The sequence below is a fragment of the Panthera onca genome, chromosome A3 (genome assembly GCF_046562875.1).
Source record: "Panthera onca isolate mPanOnc1 chromosome A3, mPanOnc1 haplotype 2, whole genome shotgun sequence".
Classification (NCBI taxonomy): Eukaryota; Metazoa; Chordata; class Mammalia; order Carnivora; family Felidae; genus Panthera; species Panthera onca.
The window spans coordinates 105,690,404-105,715,086 of NC_138341.1; the positions used below are offsets into that span (position 1 = coordinate 105,690,404).

A 24,683-nucleotide genomic window follows, 5' to 3' on the forward strand; every position below is an offset into this window, starting at 1 on the left:
CAGTTCAGTTCATAGCACTGTTCGATTCTGATTATTAGCTATATTTGGACAGACTAAACTGATCATGTGCAGACAGGCTCAGAATTTTGCAAAGAAAACAAAACAAAAGTGAAGGCAAAACAACTACTAAAAATTCATAGAAACACTTCAGATCTCTTGCTAAAAGTCCAAAAAAGAAGAAATGGGAAATTGCTATAAATATGGCAGTGGCACACACAATTACCTACCTAACTGATATTTTTATATCTTTGATAAGAAAACATCAGTTTTGTTCCGGTGCCTGTTGACTATGAAACTGAAGAGGAGCTGGACTCTCTCCACCCTTTTGAGCAAGCTTTAATACTCTAAGGCAATCGTGAAGATTACACTCTACTACCCATGACTGGTTTAGTAATGGGTATATGGTACAATCCTAGCCAATGAGGAGAAAGCTACTGGGAAGACATAGGAAGCTTTTCCTTAATCTTATAAATAAAGGGCTATAAGATGAAGACATTACCTTTTTTTGCCTTTGAATGATTTATGTAATGTGATGCATGGAGCTATGGCAGTCATTTTAGGACTGTGGGTTTAAAGATTAGGCATGAAAGGCAACAAACTGAGATGGCATGGTGCATTCTTTTTTTTTTTTTTTTTCTTTCTTTCTTTTTTCTTTTTTTTCTTTTTTTTTAATATATGAAATTTATTGTCAAATTGGTTTCCATACAACACCCAGTGCTCATCCCAAAAGGTGCCCTCCTCAATACCCATCACCCACCCTCCCCTCCCTCCCACCCCCCATCAACCCTCAGTTTGTTCTCAGTTTTTAAGAGTCTCTTATGCTTTGGCTGTCTCCCACTCTAACCTCTTTTTTTTTTTTTTTTTCCTTTCCCTCCCCCATAGGTTTCTGTTAAAGTGCATTCTTGATGAGGTTGCTGAAGTGTTCAATTAACCATTCCTCAGACTACAATACATCTGAACTTCCAGGAATATGACTTACTAAGTTTACTATTGTGTAAGCCAGTTTTAATTGGGTTTTCTGTAAAACTGCTGCAGAATGCACCCTGACAAGTTATCCAACAGTTATTCTTGTAACATTTACCTATGTCCAGTGCATAAGTTTAAAAGCGCTTTAATACCTACCAAAGTTGATTTTAATCCTGATGACCTAGAGCAGTAACTGAAAAGCCTCCTAGGGGTTTTTATACTGAGAGTTACAGAATTGAAACACATTTGTGATTGCATTGTATCTATGAGACAAGTATGAGACATTTTTGGACCAAAGGCAAAAACAAAGTAAAATAAAACTCTATGGGAATAACCATATCTCACTAGAGAGATTTTCTTTTAGAAATATAAAAACTGGCTAATAAGAGATCAATCGTAACCAACGTATATTATGTCAGTGTACAAAGTAATGACATGTTTGCTTTCAGATGGCATGGATTGAAAATGTATATATCTGAATATATCACCTGGGACTGATTATTAGGGTGTTAATGTGCCGCTTAAATTCCAGTTGGACCTGAATCTTTTGCTCCAAACATTATAAAAGATCCATCAGTGGATCAATGGAAGGTATAGCCATTTCTGAAATCATCTTAGAATTTATTATTAATGTATAATCAACCTAAGATGGTGGCTAAGAATATTTAAACTGTATGTTTACGTGAAAAACAGAAAAATTAGCAGCATATTTAAGTAATTATTAATTCTCAGATTTTCATTACTGCTTCATCTATATTGCCAAGCCTAAAAACTTTAGGAGTTAAAAATATTAAATAATTCTCCTGTCTAATAAATACAAAAGGAGAAGGGCAGAAATAACGACAAGAATATATTTAGAACTAGCTAAAAAATTTCTATAAAAAGTAAATTGATGAATGGACTATACAATGAAATGAAAGTAACACTTTTGAGCTTTGCAGGTTTAAAGAGTACTTGTATGAAATAGCTGTACCTTTTAGAGTAGATATTTTAAATGCACATAGGAGAATAATAACACTGAAAAGCATATTTTTCACAAATACTCAGTGATGAATGAAAATATATGTAATGATCTAAAACCAAGATGCTCTTTGCCAACCTAAAAGTATTTGATTTACTGATAATCAAAGTTAATATTCATAAAACAATTGATTTTGACCAAACAATAAGCATAAGGTAATTTGAAAGAGGAGACATAATAAACTATTATTATTGGGGGAAAAAAAGATTTGTTTTTTTCTGGTTTATGAGAACATTTTGTTGGATTAAAAACCAGGGTGATTTTGGTACAGGACACCCTCTGCTGGACAGAGCCTGACATTACAATATTTTATTCAGTACGCAAGAGGCTTGGCTAATTTCTCTAATTTTCTCTGTTCTGGCAGGGAGAGAGGGGAAGTGCTTCAAAAACCATATCTCAGACCAATTGAAACCAAAATTTCAAGAGGTGGGTTCCAAGCAATTGCAACGTTTAAAGCTCACCGGGTGATAATAAACCTGTGTGGAATATTGCTATAGAAAGATCTTTACCATGGTTGAGAAAGATACATGAGTTTTACATGTAAGAACTGATCTGAGACTGTGTGCAGGGTACACGACCTACAGAGGTTTTATTGTAATTAAATGGAGGAAAAGTGAAGTTACTGTGTTTTATTATTCGGTTCAGTTTACCTTGGGCTTTTCATCCAGGATCTGTTGACGGATCTCCTTGTGTTTCTCTACAAGTTTTTCTTGCCGTTTACTTTGTGCCTCTTCTAACTATAAGAAAGTTACAAAGAAAGTTATGTTCATCTAACATTAATAAGTGAGTGGTTTTCAGAAAAAAAGTGGAAAGCTTTTCAGATCGATGTCATACATTTAATTATCTCATATCCTGATCAAGAACTTCCCTTACAAGTGTAGGAGACTGTTGGTAAGTGTCAGACCTGGGTGATGGGTACACAGGGTGGGGGTGAGGTGATCAGTAGATTATGCTATTCTTCTATTTTTGCTAAAGTTTGAAAAGTTCCATAATACCAATTTTCAAACACTAATATGAATAAGTGCCTTTGGAGATTGCCATCTTCCCTAACATTGATGACAGCTACAGGTTCTTTTGGGGGATCCCCTATTGATCCTGTGTTTCTGGGCTCCTCACTTTGAAAATGATTCTTGACATTTATTTTTAGATAAGCCTTTTTATACATAGGTTTGCAACTAAACTTGCAGAAACCTTGATTATGGAATGCCTGCTCTGTGAAACAGCTCTTCTGGGTGGTGGTGATAAATAGATACAAGGCCTGGCATTTTCCTCCAGAGGCTCACATTGTGCTTGCTGAACAATCATACGCGGTGTGCAAAGCAGAGAGAGATTAAGCGACATACCCTCTTGATGTACTGTACCACCTCCTGGATGTATGACCGGATCATCTCTGTCTTTTCCCTAAGAGCAAATGACAACTAGATCATTATATGAACTCATCCAGCATCAACAAAGAGGTGAGCTTCAGACTTCCAGATGAAAGTTTACAGAACTTTCAACATTCTTACTGCTGTGGCAAGAAAGGTACAATCTGCTGGTTCTGGACAAAAGTCAGGTTCTGCCCAAGGGCAAACTCTGTGTTCACTAAATGCTGGGAAGTTTGCCTGACAGCAGGGGAACTGAAGATTTGCTTTTTTCCTAAGGGACGCTCCTTACTCAATCTTTAACTAAAAGGCCCTGGGTGCACCTCAGTCCATTATTGAAAGCCCTTTGAGTTCCCTGTTGAAAAATTTACAAAAGGGATCTTTTGAAAGGTTAATTAGAGGAAAAACATCAAAAATGGGTCTTTGTATGTTTGAGAAGCTGTTATTCTAACAGAATAAAAGAATCCCCAGGTAAAAGTTGGGGGAGAAGGGGTTCTTTTTCCTTACTCTTCCATTTGACTTTTGTCTTTGGATTTAGCTTCTGTGATCTTCTCCTGCCTTTTTTTATCCATTTTCTTCTTTAATTCCTTCTTCTCCCTGAAGTCAAAATGGAAGTAAAAGAAAAAAAAAAAAAAAGACAAATCAAATGGCAATTTGTGTGTAACACATTTATAGGCACAAGCCCATTGTAAAGAGAATGCAGGCTTACTTCTCACAGATTTCTTTGAGCTTCTTCAGCTGATTGTTCTGACATTCTTCGGCAACATCCGTCAATTTCTGAATAAGCTGGGGGAAGAAAATGTGTTTACTGTTTTACACAATCATAAACAAAGACTCTCTCCCCTTGAGCCCCCAGACAACGGTATCTCTAGTTAGGAAATCTGTGACTGATGTTTAACAATAGTTAAAATTACCAAGCATCTCACAGGCAATGGGGAAGTCACTGAAAACCATCACATTATCTAAGCTTTAATATGAAAGTCTTCTTTGGATCCCTTTTGAATTAAACAGGATGCCTTAGACTATTGTGCTGGTTACTGCAGCTTGGCTCAGTGCAAAGACAACTAACAGTGGAGGGGTGGAGGGCTCAGGTTCCATTCCTCATTCTGTGATATCAAAAATACCATTTGGGTCAATGGTGCTACATTTTCTGAATCTACATTTTCTTGTAATAAATGGGATTATTAATGCCTTTGTCTCTTGGAGGTACAGTGAAGCTGAAAATAACACGAGTATGATACAAATGCAAGTTATAATCAACTGTGGATTTTAATTCTTGGTTTGCGCCTAATTCATTGTTTTTTTTTTTCTTAATATTTATCTATTTTTGAGAGAGACCAAGTGTGAGCAGGGGAGGGGCAGAGAGAGAGAGAGAGAGAGAGAGAGAGAGAGAGAGAATCTGAAGCAGGTGCCAGGCTCCGAGCTGTCGGCACAGAGCCTGGTGTGGGGCTTGAACCCACAAATGGTTAGATCATGACCTGAGCCGAACTTGGACGCTTGACTGAGTCACCCAGGTGCCCCCAATCTGATTCATTGTTTAATTGCTTCAAGGACCATGAGTTGCCCATCTTAGAAATCGATGGCTGTGTCCTTGTGTGGGTAACTTCCAAAGAATGTCAGAAATTCTCTTCTATGGTACAGTGCCATTGAATTTTAACACATGCCATGAAAGCAATTAATTTATTGTCTTGCATTTATTATCAAACCAAGCTTCAAGAGGGCAGTGACTGTGTTTGTGTTTGCATATCCTTGGCCCTCTGCACAATTCCTAATATTTAGTAGGTGCTCAGTAAATACTTCTCAGTTATATAAAGGTACATAAGTCCCATCTCTTTCTCTTCCACATGGAGAACCTATGGAAACTTGCGATTACTCAGACAGCGGTAGTAATTGGACTCAACCCTTCTTACTGGAGCACCACGTAGACAGCGTGGGCTTCCTATGAAAGACCCCACTGCTGTTGACCCGTGATGGAGACTCTCAAATACAACTGGGTAAGTTGACCAATTTAACATAAGTGGTTACTGCCACAGTGATAAGGCAACATAATCAGAGTATGGCAAACTTTCGTCCATAATTTATGTATGTCTGGCACAGTTTGAAGAGTTTTAAATGTATTCGATTCCTATTTAATTCCAAGAACTGCACTGTGAGGCTGTGCTTTTATCTTTGTTTTACATGTGAAGATCCTGACACCTGTGGATCAGGTTCTGGGCTCACAGACACAGAGGTGATAAGTGACAGAGCCGGGGACAAACCCAACAAATCAGGTTCGATGGCTTCCCCACTTCCCCACCTCTTTTCATTATGATTTTAGAAATTGTTTTTGAAAAAAAAATCCTTCTCATGTAAGAGAATAAAACATCAAAGGAGAAATTATCTTAGAGAATTACAATAAAGAAAGCACATTAACTTAACATTAATGTGAAATTTGATGCATTTGTGAAGTGGACTAAATCTGAACAACTATTAACTGGGACTTGGGCCAGCAGAAAACCTATTTGATCACTCAAAAGAGATTGCCTGATCATGACCATCACAATTAAAGAAATCATGAAGGGGAGCCTAGGTCCGTTAAGCGTCTGACTTCAGTTCAGGTCATGATCTGGAAGTTTGTGAGTTCGAGCCTTGCATGGGGCTCTGTGCTGACAGCTCAGAGCCTGGAGCCTGCTTTGGACTCTCTGTCTCCTACTATCTCTACTCCTCCCCCACTCAAGCTCTCTTTCTCAAAAATAAATAAACATTAAAAAAAGAAAGAAATCATGAAATATTACAGCTTTGTAGTACTATTTTTGAAACTCTCTAAATGTAAAATTCTGGTGTGCAAAGACTCTGGAAATTTCCTTGAGGATTCCTGCAATCCCGATTCTAGCTGAGGGTGTGCACTCAGCACCTTTCCTTCCCCAGAGCATCTTTCTTCTTTCTCATTCACCCTGAGGAGTTATAGAGGGTTATGCAAGGATTCCCAACCTTGGTTGCAATATCAGAATCACTCCTGGATAACTTCCTAAAAATGCAGATTCCAGGGCTCGTGCCTATGCATATGGACTCCAAATGTCTCAGGGCAGGGCCTGGAAATCAGTATTTTCAAAACCTCCTCTGGTGATTTGGAAACTTTGCCAGATTTGGGAAGATGTCTGTGGCCCGTCCTCATTCTGCTCAACATGGCAAAACCTCTCAGCAACGCTTTTAAATTCAATGGCCCTCATACTTCTGTTTCCACTTTGTCATCTGGTGTATCATTCACCTGACTTCAGAATGTTATTTTCTTGGTTATGCCAGTATCTGCTCACATTTCCTGCTCTCCTTCCACCTCTTGCCCTCATCCTTAGCCACCTCACCATCCAGTCACTGAAGTCCCTGACCCTGAGATCCCACAGCCCATCTCCCCATCCAATTCTTTAAAAAAATTTTTTTAATGTTTATTTTTTTTTGAGAGAAAGAGACAGAGCACAAGTTGGGGAGGGGCAGAGAGAGAGGGAGACAGAGAATCCAAAACAGGCTCCAGGCTCTGAGCTGTCAGCACAGAGTCTGATGCAGGGCTTGAACTCACAAACTGCGAGATCATGATCTGAGCCAACGTCGAACTCTTAACCTACTGAGCCACCCAGGTGCCCCTCTCCCCACCCAATTCTGACTTTTCTTTTGATTTGGTATCATACCTGACACAATTGCCAGCCTGCACTCTCTCAAACTTCCACAGAAATTCCCTGGCTGCTGCGTCCGCTGGCCTCCTCCTTGTCCCTCCCTCAGACCATCTGCACTTGCTCTTTACTCTTCTCTTGAAAGAGTTCCCACCCCCTTGGCTCCCAGAACACGCACCTTTATCTAACTATTCATTTTAGCCACAGTCCAACAAATATTTATCAAGTACCCTAAATACATGTCACTATTCTACAAACTCTGGGCCAATGACCTGGCTTTCTAGATCTTGCTACTCAACGTATAGATGACCAGCATGGACCAGCAGCATTGCCTGGGAACACAACAGAAATTCAAGGCCCTTGCCCAGATCAACTAAACCAAAGTTGGCATTTTTAACAAGATTCTCAGGAGATTTGTGTTCACTTTACAGTTTGAGAGGCATTGTCTAAATTACTGAGAATGATGGAGACAATTTAGAAGAAGCCCTCTGTTATGGACTGAATGTTTGTGTCCCCCCCCCCCAAATTTATATATTGAAATCCTAACTCCCAATGTGACCGACTGTATTAGGAGGTGGGGCTTTGGGAGGTGGTTAGGTCAGGAAGTTTGAGAGCTCATGATAGGATTAGTGCTCTTATAAAAGAGATCCCACAGAGCTCTGTCACCCCTTCAGTCATGTGAGGACACAGTGAGAAGACGGCCATCTATGAACCAAGAAGTGGGCTTTCACCAGACACCAGGTCTGTAGCCTTAATCTTGGGCTTCCAGCCTTCAGAACTGTGAGAAAATACTCCTGAAACCAATACTGCACAGTACATTAACTAACTAAAATTTAAAAGAGAGAGAGAGAGAGAGAGAGAGAGAGAAAGCTGTAAGAAATAAATGTTTTTGGGGGTGCCTGGGTAGCTCAGTTGGTTAATTGTCCAACTCTTGATTTCTGCTCAGGTCATGACCTCACAGTTTGTGGGTTTAAGCCCTGTGTCGGGCCCTGCACTGATGGCACAAAGCCTGCTTGGGATTCTCTCCCTCCCTGTCTCTCTGTCTCTCCCTCAAAAATAAATAAACATTAAGAAAAAAGAGAAATAAACATTCATTGTTTGAGCCATTTAATCCGTGGTAATTTGTTATAGCAGCTGAAAGAGACTAAGACATTCCCTTATATTCCCTCTTCTCTGTCTCAAATGATCTTTGGAACTTTATCTACATTCTCTTCATTACCCCAAACTCAGCTTCCCCACTTCTGATGCAAGGGTAACATTTCTTTCCTGGCATGGCTGTGAAAGCTGAGAGGAAAAACACGCATGCGAGTCCTACTAGACCACTTGGTAGCTTCCTAACTTGGTTTCCTCACCTTTCCTTCCAAGAGGAAGGTTCTTGCCCTGGTTTCCCAGACCTGATCTACCATTTTATTTTCTCCTCTCAAACTTCCTTCTGTGCTGGACACATTCCCTTTGCATAAAAACACATCTCTGTTTTCCTCACCCTCCCAGAACCCTGAAATTTTGTTCCATCTTGGACCTTCCTTTCATTTCTAACCCTAAGATGGAAGACCAGTTACCGCTCCCAAAGCTTCAATGTCCCAGCTCCATATTTCAACTCCACCCTCTCACTTCCACTTCAACCACTGGAATTCACCTGATTTTGCTTTGAGATTACAAAAACTTTTTTGTTATTTATATTTACTGGACATTTCTCAGGACATAGCTTTTATTATTCCAGAAATTTGAAAACTTTCTTAGTTCATAGTGGCCTTAGGATCTTTGTAATTTTTTTCATGTTATCCTTAAGCTAAAAGAAATAAAAGGAGGGGCACCTGGGTGGCTCAGTCGGTTGAGCTCCGACTTCGGCTCAGGTCATGATCTCGCAGCTCATGAGTTCAAGCCCCGCGTCAGGCTGTGTGTTGACAGTTCAGAGCCTGGAGGCTGCTTCAGATTCTGTGTCTCTCTGTCTCTCTCTCTGCCCCTAACCCACTCGCATTCTGTCTCTGTCTCTCTCAAAAATAAATAAACATTAAAAAAAAATTAAAAAAATAAAAGGACAGTTCATTTGTGAAATAATTAGGTCCAATCTTAATAGTAATACTTTTCACAGCGTCCAACAGATGTTGCTGTTTCCTTAAAAAATGTAAAATATACCATCAGTCCCCAATGAGTTCAACATGGTACCTCAGTGCCTTTATCCACAGCTAGGGATGATGACTTTATCCTATCCTTCTGACAGTGTGCCAGCTGCCAACCACTCTCACACAAAACTCTCTTTCTTTAATTTATAGTATCTTCAGTAATTAACACAGTCGCTTTTTTGACTCTTCAGTTCATTTCAGCATTATCAACTGCCTTTGCCCCACTCTACCTGAGGATGGCTCACCAGCATCTCAACATTTTCTAAGCAAGTTTAGGTTTTGTCTCTCATAGAAGATAGGTCATCGTATTTTCCCACTAATTATTATCATTCAGTTCAAAAGTGGACACTATGTTTGATTTCCTTCTTAGGTACTTTCCACATCTAGTGAGTCATGGAGATTTGTCAATTATTCCTGTTACGATGTATCTCATGGCTTTGTGTTCATAGCATTCTGGTATAGATTTTCACTAACTCTGGTCTGGACTCAGTGAGAATTCCCTTCCTGCCCTCAGTTTCTCATCAGTTTTTCCACTACATCCCAAATATTCTTCCTTTTCGTATGTACCAAAGCCTTAACTGGCCCTCTTTCCTCAACTGCTCCAGCTCTAAATTTCCTGACTAGCATTCACCATATACAGATAAACTAGGCAGTATTTTGTTCTCAGAACTGTCCAGGCACACACCTGCTTCTATACTTTGTCTCATGTTATTCTTCTACCTTGATAATATTTCCATTTGAATGGGAGACAGCACGATGTAGAACATTCCCATGATTGTAGAAAGTTCCATTATACTGGGCTACTCTAACTGCTTCTGATAAGGGAGTGGGTACCAGCCAAGGTGTCTGCCTCTTCTTGCCTCTTCCCTTTGTAAGCCAGCCTTCATTGATACACCCCTTTGACAGCCCAGATAACTCTAGGTTTTGACCCTTTACTGGCTTTTCTGTAAAATATCACTTACAAAAATAAATAAATGAATAAATAAATAAGTAAATAAATAAATAAATCACTTACAGATATTTATCTTTGTGTGTATATACTTTATTATTGCTCCCCAAGAGAATGCCACCACTGCAAACTCCTTTTCTTAATATTTTTTCTGGAACCCCAGACACTATACAAAATAGGTGCTCAGAAAATGTGAATGAAATCTTTTTTAAAAAGTTTGTTTATTTATTTATTTTGAGAGAGAGAGAGAGAGAGGGAGCACACAATGGCAGCAGGAGAGGGGCAGAGAGATAGGGAGAAAGCAAGGATCCCAAGCAGGCTCTGTGCTGTCAGCGGAGTCAGGTGCACAATTGACTGAGCCACATAGGCACCCCAAGAATGAATTCTTTTAAGTTTTAAAACCACACTGACCCTGACGTTGATGATAACAATGAAGCATCATGTCTAACGCCATGGACTGTCTTATTAGAAATACTATCAAAAAAATATATATATATATTTAACAAGCTAGGTTTTCTTTGGGAATAAATGCCTTATAATGAAATGTTTTTTAAAACATGGCTTTTGCATGCAACTAATGAAAACAGTGTTTCCATAGAATCATAAAGAGTATGTAGTTATAAAACGACAACATCTCTGTGTTTAATATGGCAAATATGTAAATGTCTTTCCATCCTGCTCAGTTCCCCTTGGTCTTTCCCACTCTTCCATACTACAGACCCCTCCCTGTAGCATTCTGCCCTTTCCAGCTATTTTCAAAAGACCATCACTCTCACTGTAATTCTGCCTTTTCGGCATTTACTGTTTTCGTTTAATCTTCCTCTACTTAAGGTCCAGGAGGCAGAATGATTAATATTATGTCTTTGTTAATAATATGCCACTATTGTCAGACTCCCACAAAACTGGCAATGGGATTATATGTATATAATATTTACATATATATATTATATATACATATAATATATATATATAATCTCAATAATTTATCTCTTTCCTACACTAAAAAGAGAGTTGGGGTTTACCTATGGTTTTCTCTACCCAACACTACTTCTCCAGGAAGAACTTCTGTTTTCTGAGAACTGGTTCTATGCCAAATCAGCTTCCTATGGGAGCTACTGTATTTTTTTTTACCCCCATCCCTTGGCCAAAGTAACTGGTCTAGGGGAGGCATTGATCCAAGCTGGACCAGTCATACCCTGACTTTAGCCACAGATGATTGGTCTAAGGTTGCAAGTTTGGTTGATCACATGACCTTAACAAGCCTTTTCCTCCAGATTTTTCCAACCTGCTATTGGAGAAAGAATAACTTAGAAGGGTTGGTGCCTATATTTTCTAAAGAAGGGGAAGTCTATGTGCTGCTGGAAAAGAATAGTGCTAATACACATTGAAAAGCAGGAGAGAGAGAGAAAGAGAGAGAGAGAAAAGGAGGGAGGGAGAAGGACACACAGAAGAACAGAGAGAAAAGGAGAGAAATACAGGTAGACAGACAGGCAGACAGAAATAGAAAGTTTTGCCAGTCATTTCTGGCATCTAGTTCTCCATACCTTCCCTTTCCCGGTTTGGATGGACAAACTTTTCTCATGTGATCTACTTTGTATCTTTCTTGTATATAAGTTAGTTCAATATTGATTTCTGTTACTTGCAACCAAGAGAATCCTGACAAAAAAAAAATAGAAATAGGAACCTCCAAATAAGATAAAGGAACCTCTCTGAGTTTTGAGTCCAGGATTTCTATTGCATAAGATGTGAAAATAGGACCCAGAAGAGGGATTTTTCACAGAATAATTGAAGTGTTTTTTTAACTAACCTAAGGTATGCTCATTTTTGGTGTATTTATTAGCAGATAGACTCTACTCACAGAACTGATCAATCATGTATTAATCACAAAACTCACTGAAGATAGGAAAGAAGAAAAGATTAGTTTAGAATTCTTAGGGAAAAGAACCTAGAGAATACATGGTTAAACTGAAATGCAGTAAACAACATTTAATTTTAACTTTTTATATGATTCTTTTTCCTGGCCCAAAGGAATAGACACATTTCAGTCATTGGGCTTATTTGTTTACCACTCATGACAACTCTTTTAGTTAAATGTTCCAAACCTTTTAAGGAGCGAAAAAGGAAAGCCCTGGGGGAATATAATTTCATGCTTATTTTCAGCTCCGTGCTGAAATTCACTAGGGTTAGCCATTTGAGGGTGAGAGAATGGTTTCCATGGAACAGAATAGTTCCTTGACTCTAACTCAAAAGGGATAAAAAAACAAACGTGGACAGAAATTGTCATGTTTGGAGTCTCTTCTCAAGAAGGACAATTTGGAAAATGAACAAAAAGTCAAGTATAGAATGTTCACATTTCAGGCACAACCCATCCTCCTTCCCCTTCCAGGAATATCCAGAGAAGGTACCACCCTCTTTTCCTCTCAAAGCATCCACTCTGAATTTTCATTATAATTTGTTTTTTTTGTTTGTTTTTTTGTTTTTTACTTCTACAAAGAATTTATTCACTAAGTAATGATCTATGTACTAAATGCATTATTGACACTTTAAATTTTTTTAATGTTTATTTCTGAGAGAGAGAGTCACAGAGAGAGACAGAGCATTTGTGTGGGGAGGGGCAGAGAGAGAGGGAGACACAGAACCTAAAGCAGGCTCCAGGCTCTGAGCTGTCAGCATAGAGCCTGATGTGGGGCCCAAACCTGCAAACTGGGAGGTCATCACCTGACCCGAAGTTGGATGCTTAACCAACTGAGCCACCCAGGCACCCCCGTTAGTGACAATTTAAATGCAAGGTGAATGTTCACTCTGGTATGTATCCTAGCCATTTGAATTGAGAGAAATATTCATTCATTCATTCAACCAATATTTACTGAGTCCCTATGGTGTACTGGACACTGCACCAGTATTGAGGGTCTAATTGTGAGCTAACAGATAGGTCTGATCCATGTGGAACTGATATTCTCCACTAGCTCTCGATTCTTTTCAGAATGAGCATAAAATCTTGGACTAAAAGGGCAACGATCGTTCTCTGAGATATTCTTTCATACCTATGAAATTATTCTTTTTTAAATTTGCATAGCCACATAGAATTTACAGTAGCTTATTTGGGTCTAAACGTCTAAAGCATCTTTGGAAAATTTTCCTTGTTGGGCTAAATAAATAAATAAATAAATGGGAAAACCTGACCAAGATTCCTAGTTCAATGTCAATAAGTTGGCACAATGAATTCATAACATTTAAAATTATTTTTCATTTTTAAACTATGCTGAGGTAAATATCAGCTTTGCAGCTTTCTGAAAATATAAATCGATCATTGTAACATACTCCCTTGAATGATATTTTGATATTCTTTCATGAGGTTATCAACTGAAAATATTTTCAAACTTTTTAAAATATCAAGAACTTTGATAAAGGGAGCTCTATTTAAGGTATGCTAATGATGCTTGGGTTTGCCAGTGAGTAAAGTTTGCATTTCATCAAGTTAGTTGAGATTATTATATCTGATTCAATCAATGAAGAAAACAACCAAACCACCACAGTTCTAGGGTAAGGCTTCATAATTTTAAAAGATGTCAAAATCATTTAATGTAGAATAAATAAAATAAATAAATATTGGTTACTACTTACATGTGGGTAAGTAGCAAAAATGCTCAGACTGGCGGTTTTCAAATAATTAGCAAAGGAGATCTGATTAAAAGATATGTGATTTGTCCTGTGGTGTGTTACTAAAATAGGGCAATAAATCATGGGTTGAATATTTCAACAGTCCCTTTGGAATACAGACGTCCCTTTGGAATATAGACTCAGAAGAGCTGCCTGTGAAGATAAATACCACAGCATGTCACCTACTTTTTTTCTTAATGCAAAATATATCATATCAGCATCTTGACTTGTCGGGGGGGAGGCAATGAGTCTTATAATTCCAGAGGGCACAAACTAAATTATCAGACTTGTGGGTTCTATTTTGGAATTTTCCTTTGAGCAGATTCCCTTCTGTTCCCTAAGCTTCTTTAAGTTGACATAAGTCAAAACTATTATTTTCTTTGCCTTTGGGGATGGTTCTGTTTACAGACTTTTTTTCTTAATGTTACCTAAAGAGTTGCCAATTAACACATAGAAGTACATTAAGATATATTGTGCACACACACAAAATAAAAACCAAAGTTTATTTATTGCTTTAAATTAAAATCCTCATTATTATTTTTATAGTCCCAAGAGTTGGATCATCTCTGATTTTATAATTAAAGGAAACTAGCATTATTGTCAAAGGGAGAGTTTACAGGCATTCTTGTACAAAATTTTTGTTTTAGAAATGAGGATACACTCAAAGAGGTGAAATGGTTTAGCTAACATTATGCAACTAAAAATGGAAGTCATGTCTTCTCACTTTAAATCTTGTGCAAATAGTTCTTTGGTAAAGAATGATGACTATCTTCTAGGCACTGTGTTAAGTGTCTTTGGATTATTTTATTGCACCTCATATCCAAATTATGACAGCTGTGTGTACATTATTGTTCTACTTCTCCACCACTTACTGTGTTCACTCTCTTTGTCATATGACTTGCAGCTCCTCTAAATAAAAGATAGAATCTATTTCCCTAACCCTTAAATCTAGGCAAATCTTACAATTTGCTTTGACCAAAGATGGAGAAAGAAGTTTATGAGACCTCTCAGAACACCTTGCCCATTTCCTCTTGCTTTCAAGTGGAATTCTTTTCATTCCACATAAACAAGCCCAGGGTAGCCTGATGAGTGATGAAACATGTGGATCAGTCATCTGTCTTGACCCAGCTGACAGTCCGCCAACCTTCAGAAGCAGAGCCCCTAGGTGAGGGGCAGCTGAACCAGAGACACATAAATGAGCCCAGCCAACACTAGAGGAACCATCCAGTTGAGTCAAGCTCAAATTGCTACACACAGAATCATGAGCTAAACAAATTGTCATTTTAAGGCAATAAGTTTTGAGGTTGTTGTTATGCAGCAAAGCTACCTGATAAAGATGGGCATTCTATTAGTATATCTGTCTGACTTCACAACCTGTACTCTTAACCACCTTAAGCCCCTAAGTGCAGGGACTATAGTTAGGCTTGGTCCACATGGAATTCTCCCACCAGTATGAGGCCTACAGTAGGCCTTCAATAACTTTTGATTAATTGATGAATTAATGATTATATAAGTGTATTTCATACTCTAACTTGCCCAACCTCTGAAAATAATAAATGCAAAGATACCACATGAATTCTGTGGGTCAAAAGGAGACAATCCAACAGAAAAGTAGGCAATAGATGTGAATGGGCAGTTTGTAAAAAGAAAAAAGGACTATAATCTGCGGCCAATTAAGCTGAATACGCTCTATCCCCCCTGGGGGCCTGGTGTGCAATAGTTGCAAACAGTGGCCTCTGTGGTAATGTGTGCAGCTTGTTGTTTGTATTGGTTGCCCTAAGGGACCATGGAGACAGCCCTTTCCAGTGGACACTCATGTCTGATTTGCTATCCCCAGTCGAAGCTCCATACAGTTTTGCAGGGTGCCTTTGGAAAGCCTCAAGTCACAGTGACCAGGGTCCACATTGACCAAGTCTTCATGTCCATCTGTACCAAGCTGCAAAACAAGGCGTATGTGATTAAGGCCCTATTCAGGGCCAACTTCAAGTTCCCTGACAACCAGAAGAGTCACATTTCCAAAAAGTGGGACTTTAACAAGTTAATGAATTGAGGAATGAGCCAATGATGCCTAAAAAGCTGCTCATCCCAGATGGCTGTGGGGTGAAATACATTCCTAATCATGGCCCCCTAGACAAATGGTAGACCCTCCACTCTTGAGAGTCTTGGTGTTGCCCTCTTCTTGCTCATGCCCACCAATAAATCCTAACTCCTGTCAAAAAAAAAAAAAAAAAGGAATACAAATGGCCAAAACAAACATGGAAATATACTCATGTATGTGCATAATTACAGAAATGGAATTTAACATAAAGATAATTTATACATATACATGTACATATATACACGTGTGTGTGTATATATATGTATATATATACATATATATACACACACACATATGTAAATATATGAGAACAACTTCACTCTACTAGGGTTACTCAATGATGATCAAAAAAATTTACAAATAAGAACACATTTTGACAATTCTTTCATTCTTTATTTCATTACTAAAGTCTTTATTTATTTGTAATTTCTTATTAGGTGGAAAATGTAAAGTTTTTAGGAAAGTTATTTATTTATTAAGAAAAATAATCCCATGTTAGAGTCAGAATATTGGAGGAAGACAGATAACTACCACGACTCAGTAGAGTTACTTTCTTCCTGACACTGTAATTACTCCTGGCCCATATACTTAGCTGGCTGGCCATAGAAGGGAGAAAATTCAAGGTTGGCTTCTGTAGAGGCTGCAACAGCAAATGGTGCTCATAGAAATAATCAAAAGGAAGACAATGATCTCTATCAATCTGTAGCAAGATGTCAAAAATAGCAATACACATTTATAATAGAAGTCAAGATTTCCTAGTCAATTCATGTATTATTTTATTTCATTAATAGCCATGATTTGTGGACATTATCTTATTATTCCTCCTTATAGTTCTATGAAGTGAAGAATATTCTTAGTTCCATTTGGTAGATGAGAAAATGGAAATTCAGAGTCATCACATAGTTACTCAGTGCAAGAGCAGTGGCCAGAAATGACATTTGACTCTAGACCCTCATTCATCACTACTCACATCCTGATGGGCCATCCATTAGTAGCTGGTCAGTATTCAACCACAGCTTTTACCATGAAACACATCTTTCAATCTCTGGGATCAGCAGGGACTTGGGGAACTCAGGTGGATGGATACTAATGTTGGTTTGGGTCCATTAAATGATTGCTGGTGAGATAAGCGGGACTATGTAAAAGAAGAATACCAGCCATTAAGGTTGATGTGAAGGGAGAAATGAATGGGACTGGTACATTTGGGAGACCTAAAATATGAGAAGCAAAGCAAAGCAAAACAAAACAAGCCTCTACAGAGGATAAAGAGTGTGGTGACTATGAGAGAAAATGAAGAAATCTTTTCTTGAAGCCATGAGAAAGAAGGAAACAGAGAAGACTAAATGGCAGGCTAGGTACCATTGCAGTTGAGAAGTGACCCCGGCAACATCACCATGTAGTCTCCTCTCACTAGGCGGTTTTTCTGCTTGAATGTGATGCTAGGTCTCATTACTGACAGTGATCAAGAGTCCCCAGAAAGACTCCCTAAGACTTTCTATCACTTACCAAAGTCACTTTTAAAATGAAAACCTAACCCTAATGGTATGACCAAACTCAGGGTCAACCAATGGCTGTTGATGAAAAACCGATTAAATTAGAGCAGATTCCCCAATCCTATAGTTGGAACAGGGGTCCCCAGCTAGGGTTCACAGATCCTCACAGTATCTATGGAGAGATTTCAGGGAGTGCAAGAACTTGAATGGGGTTGGGGAATTTATATCTTTATTTTCACTCACCTCTACACGGAAGTAACTGTTTTCTTCTGTTGCCAATATAGGCAGGAAATCACATGAGTGATTTCCACAGGCCCTGTGCTTTTGGCACCAATAGGTATCTCCATCCAGCTTGAGGATCAAGCCGTGAATAATGGGGCACATGCTGTATTTCCCATTTCAACCAAAGGGAACTTTAGCCTTATTCCAAGATACATTTTGAGCAAAGATAAGGATCCACGGCTCTAGAACCCAGCTTCTTTAATTTGAATGTGTAACAAGTCACCCGGGACACCTATTAAAATGCAAATTGTGATCTAGCACGTCTGGGGTGGGGCATGAGACGCTGCTTGTCTAACAGGCAAGATCCCAGGTGATTTGGGAACCACACGTGGGTAACCAGGCTGCAGAGCTATTTGGATACAGAGTTTTAAGGATAAAGATTCTTCTTTGGACAGGTATAAAAATTTCTTTGAAACTATTGAGTCTATGAAGTTTGGTGTGCATTTTACACCTCCTGTGAATAGTGACCTCAAAAATATTGTTGGTATTTATCAATTTATGGAGTTATGTGAATTGTTCCCACATCTAGGGTTTCGTATCAACTTGCTGATACCTTTATTATTTCATTTATCATATGCTGTTGTAACTGTTTGTGGTACCTGCTCCCTGAATGTGTATGAGGACCACATCTTCTTCATCTCCATCTCCAGGGTCTATCAGAGGGCTTTGCAAATATTAACTTTTTAACGGTCATTTGGCAGGGAGTTTATTGATGTAATGGTTTCTTTCTTGATCCTTGAACTGTGGATGCTGGCATTTGAAATGTATAATCCTTAACCTAAACACATCTGTATTTAATTCCCAAAGCAATTTTGGGAGATGAAATATCCTGTTTAATTTTCCTCATCACCCAAATAGTCCTTTTTACCTGGGGCCTACTTGCTTTTTAATTACACTTCCATTTGTCTAATTTAGCTTGAGAGGCCTGTTCATAACTCCGATCCACAACCAAAGATAGAACTGACACTTCTGGGTGCTTCTCGGTCAAGAGATTTCCTGGCAGAACAATTTCTGGTTGAAACAATTGGAGTGATAGAAAATGAAGAAAGAAAGAAACAATTGAAGCTGATACACGCCAGCTCAAGGCACGTAGTATAAATTGTGGATACCTCCAAATGGCCATAAAGTAAACTTCATGTGGTCCTAAATCCTAGGTGTTTGGGCCTTAGCCTTCTTAACAAAAGGATACAGGTTTTGTTCAAAGGCATTAGAACTTTATCTGAAACCCAGACCCACAGTCACAAAGGTGAAGGGGTGAATTTTTTTAGTATATTTGGCTTGAAAGGGCCAGACTGGGTTGGACATATATGTAGATTTTTTGGAAAACTCTTCAAAATTTTTATTATGGACACACTCATTGCTTCTTAGGGCAAAGGGAGTTGAAGCACATGTTGTGGGATTGCCACGCACAGTGGGATTTCCACTACCTCTCCTGATCCGTGTCTCGTCAGGTGCGATTTTTCTACCTATAAGCTCAGCTTGGTCTTCCCTGGTTCCCAGCCAACCATCTCATCTGGGAGAAAATCTTTTGAGCAGCTCTGTGCCCTCCTCTAGTGGGATTTGATATGGTCCCTCCTGCTCAGGTGTTTCTCCTGTGATGAGTTTGTGCTGCACTTCCCTCTGATTTCTGCACTCATTTGTACAGTCACCTACTCCCTGAAAGCTTTTCTGGTATGTCTGGGCTTCTGTTTTCATCCACACTCTGAATTCTTGTTTTGGGACTCTTCCATGAGTATTGGGTTTCCCTTTTACTCTGCCGTGTCTCTCTCCTTGGGGAATGGAATCTTGACAGGGGCTGGAACTCTGGGGAAACTCCAGATGATTATGGCTGGATTGCCTAGTCCTCAGAGTTATATTCACCCTGTTTGTCAACTGCAGTCATCTGCCAGAGGACCCCAGGACTTCTAACCCCTTGGACTACCATTCATCTGAACTACGCTTTGGGATGGCCCTTTCCTGGGTCCCTACTCTTCACCAGGTACTAGAAGAGTGGTCCATGTAAAGGTTACTTCAGATCATGTCACTCCTCCACTCAAACCCCTCCAGTCATGTCAACTACACTCGAAGTGAAACGCAGAGGCCAAACAGAGGCCCACAACCCTACAATATCTGTCCCTAACACCAAAAGTCCCATCTCTGACCCAAGACCCTAGAGTCATCCTCAGACCGAGCCACCCTGCTGGTCCCCCAGCAGACAGGCCCATCCCTGACCCAGAATCCTTGCATTTGCTAATCCTTCTGCCCAGGAAAATCCTGTCCCATGTGTTTACAGGGGTCATTCCTTCACTCCTAACTCAGGTGCTGCCTCTCAGTGAGTCCTTCCCTGGTTACTCAATTTAAAATTTCAAGGCATGCTCCTCATCCTTCCCTCCATCTCCATTCCCTGTTTCCCCATTTTTCATTGATTTTTCTCCTAAACCCTTAGCACCTCCTGACATACTATATCTGTTACCAATTTATTTTGTTCATGGTTTGATCCCTCTTCTAGAATGTAATCTCCATAAAGGCTAGGGTTGTTGTCATTTTTATCCTCTTCTATTTTATAATATTTACTGAGTAGGTATCTACTAAATATTTGTTGAATGAATGAATAAATGAATGAGAGTTTCTTTGTGAGGTGATAAAAATGTTCTCAAATTGTGCTGACGGTTGTACATATCTATGAATATATTAAAGGCCATTGGAGTATACATTTTATTTTTATTTTATTTACTTATGAATGCTTATTTATTTATTTTGCAAGACAGAGGGATGGAGAGCAAGCAGGGGAGGGGCAGAGAGTGAGGGAGAGAGAGAAAGAATCTCAAGCAGGCTCCACACTGCTAGTGCAGAGCTTCAGGCAGGGCTCGAACCCACAAATCATGAGATCATGATTTGAGCTGAAACCGAGTCAGATGCTTATCTCACTGAGCCACTCAGGCGCCCTGGAGTATACACTTTAATGAAATGAATTTCAAGGCATATGAAATAAAGTTGTTGAAAAGAGAGAGAGAGACCGTACTGCATCCTAGTCACTGTAATGAAGGAGTTGGTTGTACATGCCTGGGAGACCTGAGGTCATTATGATAAGCTTGGCTTAAAATCTGAATTAGCAGAGGTATCTGCACAATAGTTACAAGGCAGGGGCTCTAGAGTCAGAGGACCAAGGTTCAGATCCCGATTTCACCACTTTCTAATTGTAGAATCTTGGGAAAGTCACTGAATTTCTCTGTGGTTTTTTTTTGTTTGTTTTTTGTTTTTTGTTTTTTTTGTTTTTTTTTTTGCAAAATAAGCCGACAGTAGTACCAAACTCTAGTGGTTGTTGTTGTAAGGATTAAATCAAACAATTTCTGCAAATGGCTTAGAACAGGATATGGCCCCCATGGTGAATGCTCAATACATGGTTGCTATTTTAATTTTTATTATTGTTATTATTTTCTGGGATAAGCTGCTGGAGAAAATCAGATGGTGTGGTTATAGTGAGGTCTCAAAGCCATTATCTCTCACTAAGATTTACTTTGACTTTCTCTGGCCTGACAGGCAATCCCTTCCTTACACCAAACCTTATCCCTGTCCTACTATACTTTCATGGCTTAGATCCTATTTTAGTAGTTCACAAACAAGGTGGCCCACCAAAATTGAGTAGAACTTGTTAAAATCCTCAAGCCTCACATTCAGGAATGAAGCAGGGGTCCTCAAAGTGTGGTCCTGGGACCTGAAGCATCAGCATCACCAGCCCTATAGGAGGCTGGATTAATTGGAAATTTGGGGCAAAGACCAACAACCTGTGTTTTAAGGCTTCCAGGTGGTTCTGATGCATGCCGAAGTTGAGAATAATTGGCCAAGTGGAATCTGATGTTCGATAAGCTCCAATGTGATTCTGACCTGCTTGTTTGCATATTATCATTGTGGAACCAGTGCTAGGTCAACAGCATTACAATGAATCACCTATTACATAGGGATGGCCAAACCATCCACTAATGGCTAAACCAGCCACTGATCTCCAAAGCAGAAACAGCCCCAGAATTCTCTTACATGGACAGGTTCTCGGCAAAGAAACAGACAGCTCAGATAAACACATACAGACTCTGGCTACACTAATTTCTATTAGCTTACTTACTTGTTTTATTTGGGGAATAAGCTTTTGTTAAAGACTACTTTATTGTTTGATTCATTTAATCTGTCACCAAATATTTATCATAACCATACTACGTGTCAAAACATCAACAACAGTGGAGGGAATGTCACAACCTGTGAGAAAACATTTTGGAGGACAAAACTGATCACTAATAGAGACTATGGCATTTCCTCTCACAGGGAGCCTCAGCAATTAGGTCGACAACATCCCATACTGGTCACGTAGAAACTGACTCTCTTAAATGTAGGAGAGAGGACTATAGGCTTTTTTTTTAGTGCTCGCAAGGCCCAGGGACACCAAAAAAAAAAAAGGTGAACATTTATTTGCAGCATGTTCTTAATTTTCTTGAAACAAGATATGTGTTTTTTTAATCCCTTATGAGAGTTCAACGACTCTCCCCCCCAAAACTGTTATAACCCCAAAATAAGCTAGTGAAAATAAAAACAATAAAACATAGCCTCATTGGGGAACAGAGAGGAGCTTGGTAAAGGTGCTAGAATAGTGGAACTTGTAAAATATTAGTGTGGTAGACACTAGGTGTCCTTAGGCAATTTCAAGTTCTAAGAAATGATTTTGTTGTATTTTAAAACCCAAGTAGTAAGTTTTGATTGTGGTTTTAAGCATGCATGAAATCACATGTCACAATATGGATCTGAGAACTGCATCTTACTTCTGTCTATACCCTAGCATCAAGATAAGATTATTAGCTAAGGAAACAAGAGGAAGGTGTCAGTCAGACCTGCCACCATCTCTCTAAAGTTACCCAAGAGCATCAAGAATTTTCTATAGAAAAGAGGGTTCCAGCTGTACAATCATATTTCTCAGGCTTACCAGTTTAATATGTTCTCGCTTCTGGTATTTCTCACTGTAATACTGTTCTTGTCGAAGATTAAGCAGCTGCTGCTGTTGTTTGTCCTTCAAGTCTATTAACTTTTGGGTCATTTCAGCATCTAGGGCAGCAAGATCTTGCTCAATTGTTGATGAACCATGGTCAGGACTGCTGGGTTCTGATCTGCAGAGACACAGAGCTTGACTCAAAACATGCAGGTCATAACAAGGTAGAGGGAAAGTTGTACACCAGCGTTCCTCCTATATAGAGTGCTGTGTTTGGAAACATGTTTTGATAAAATACTTGAGATAGAGGCTGATACCCCAAGGACAAGCTTAGCAGAGGAGGGTCTCCAAACACAGAGAGTGGATGACATTTGTGAGATGTCAGGTAGCGGCAGAAAAGGAAAGCCAGGAGGCTGGGGGTCCTATCATGGTGGTGGAGAGAATGATAATCCTCCCTTGGGAAAAACAATGTCTGATAAAGATTTTTAAGGCTTTAATCTTTGAATTTTTTTTTAAAAAAAAGGACATATATAATGTAATTCCCAGTTGTTTATCTCTTATAACAACTTAGGTGGACTTTACATCAGTTGGACTCTGTCAGGAAGGTTGAAAAGGTGCTAAATGTTGCATCCGGGTCATATGGGTAGAAAACAGAACATGCTAGCAGACCCTCCCACCTCCACCACCCCAAGCTGACATGTTCTGTTTCTTGACATCTTTTAATATCAAAGATGCATTATTAACATAATTTTCTTTGGGGGATGTACCAGCTTCATGGATATTTCTACCCAAAATGGCACTTTCCTATAAATGCTTATGTTACAAGAGAAAGGGGGATGCATGAGTTCATTGAAAAATATTTATTGAGTGCTTACTCTTGCAGGGTAACTTTCTTTGAGTTATTCATAGTCAGAAAATTATACAGATACTGAGAAGTTTAAGGGTAATATTGAAGTAAATCAAAGCAATTCTCACTGACTTGTTATTGTGCTAAAACATATGGTGTGATTCCTTCAAGTTTTGTGCTCTTTTTTTAGAACACACAGAAAAGGAGAATAGTGTTGAGAATGGGTTACCATGAGCAGGTCTGTTTTCTTCATTCATATGGAAACTTCTGAGGTAAGAAAACTAAACCACCTAAGACATCTAGCCTATCAGATTCTGCCTCCATGTTTTTCACTTGTGGCCAGGTGGAACAGGTAGACATTTCTTAAATCAGCCGGCACTAATTCTTGTTGCTTTCACTTTGATTTAGGTCACCATTGATGGCATTACAGGAAGAGTCAGTTGGTTAGGATCCTATTTTGGCAAATAAGGGATGCAGAATTCCCTCAGAAGTTTCTATTTGTATTTTTATGTGCAATGCCAAATGAGAATAAACACTCTACAAGGCTCATGGAATCTGATACATCAGAATAGCATGGCAGCATAGAGAGTTGATGACATTTGTGACCCTCCATCCTGGCAGGAATACGAGTTTATTTGCCAATATCACTATAAGTAGCATTGGTGGGGTGACCTCCATCTTGGCATGAACATGAGACACATTTATTTTCTTTTGTAGCAGGAAGTCAGTGTAGCCAGAACAGAAAGGTGTTTCTTCAATCAGCCACAATCACTACACCCACCATGGCAGAGGCAACAGGGTCAACATTTATTGACCACTCTACACACGCCAGGCACTCTCTCCTTTTGGCTTTCATAGTAACCCAATAAGTAGGTATGACTATCTCCAGCTTACATTTGAGGAAACTGAGGTTCAGTGAGACAGTTTGCCTAAGGACACAGTATGGGGGGGTCCAGAGCAGCTTATCCAAGGACAAACATCCAGAGGAAAGCAAAGTCTGTGTTTTTAAAAACAATGCAATCATTGCACGCCAGTGTCTGGACAGAAACTATCTTTGAATGATCTGCTCTTGCCACGATGTGGAAACCTCAGTTGAGAGAGTGGATATTTGGATAAGAAACTAATCTAATGGACATTATTTCCATTTATTATTCTGAGGTATTTTCAGGATTTTAATGTGTATCAAAGGTGACAGGAGATAGATGGACATAATAAGACCTCAGTGGCTTTGCCTCTTAAAGAAAAGTTTCTCTTGATGTATCTTTTGATACTAGATGCTTAGGGA

The 24,683-nt window shown here is 39.1% G+C and overlaps 1 protein-coding gene, 1 long non-coding RNA gene and 1 other non-coding gene across 8 annotated transcripts in view; 2 read left to right on the forward strand and 1 right to left on the reverse strand.

The window, feature by feature from the left end:
• Positions 1-24,683, reverse strand: part of PLCB1 (phospholipase C beta 1) — a 695,363-nt gene that overhangs the window by 81,825 nt on the left and 588,855 nt on the right. For both annotated transcript variants that reach the window (XM_060612318.3, XM_060612326.2), the window contains exons 27-31: positions 22,549-22,729; positions 4,061-4,137; positions 3,859-3,948; positions 3,331-3,388; positions 2,638-2,724 (exon numbers count right to left, since the gene is read on the reverse strand). In XM_060612318.3, the coding sequence (XP_060468301.1) occupies positions 2,638-2,724; positions 3,331-3,388; positions 3,859-3,948; positions 4,061-4,137; positions 22,549-22,729 (493 nt within the window). The remainder of the gene's footprint in view (positions 1-2,637; positions 2,725-3,330; positions 3,389-3,858; positions 3,949-4,060; positions 4,138-22,548; positions 22,730-24,683) is intronic.
• LOC132665369 (uncharacterized) overlaps positions 1-24,683 on the forward strand; it is a 94,801-nt gene that overhangs the window by 32,235 nt on the left and 37,883 nt on the right. For 3 of the 5 annotated variants that reach the window (XR_013554579.2, XR_009604100.3, XR_009604104.3), the window contains 4 exons: positions 883-982; positions 2,786-2,878; positions 3,394-3,444; positions 5,202-5,345. This is a non-coding gene — a long non-coding RNA (uncharacterized LOC132665369). Of the gene's footprint in view, positions 1-882; positions 983-2,785; positions 2,879-3,393; positions 3,445-5,201; positions 5,346-7,941; positions 8,075-18,515; positions 18,694-24,683 lie in introns of those variants that run through there. The other 2 variants (XR_009604102.3, XR_013554578.2) reach the window with 2 other exon arrangements.
• On the forward strand, positions 15,391-15,525 carry LOC132672717 (small nucleolar RNA SNORA70). The gene has a single exon (XR_009607653.1). It is a non-coding gene; the product is annotated as a small nucleolar RNA SNORA70 (small nucleolar RNA).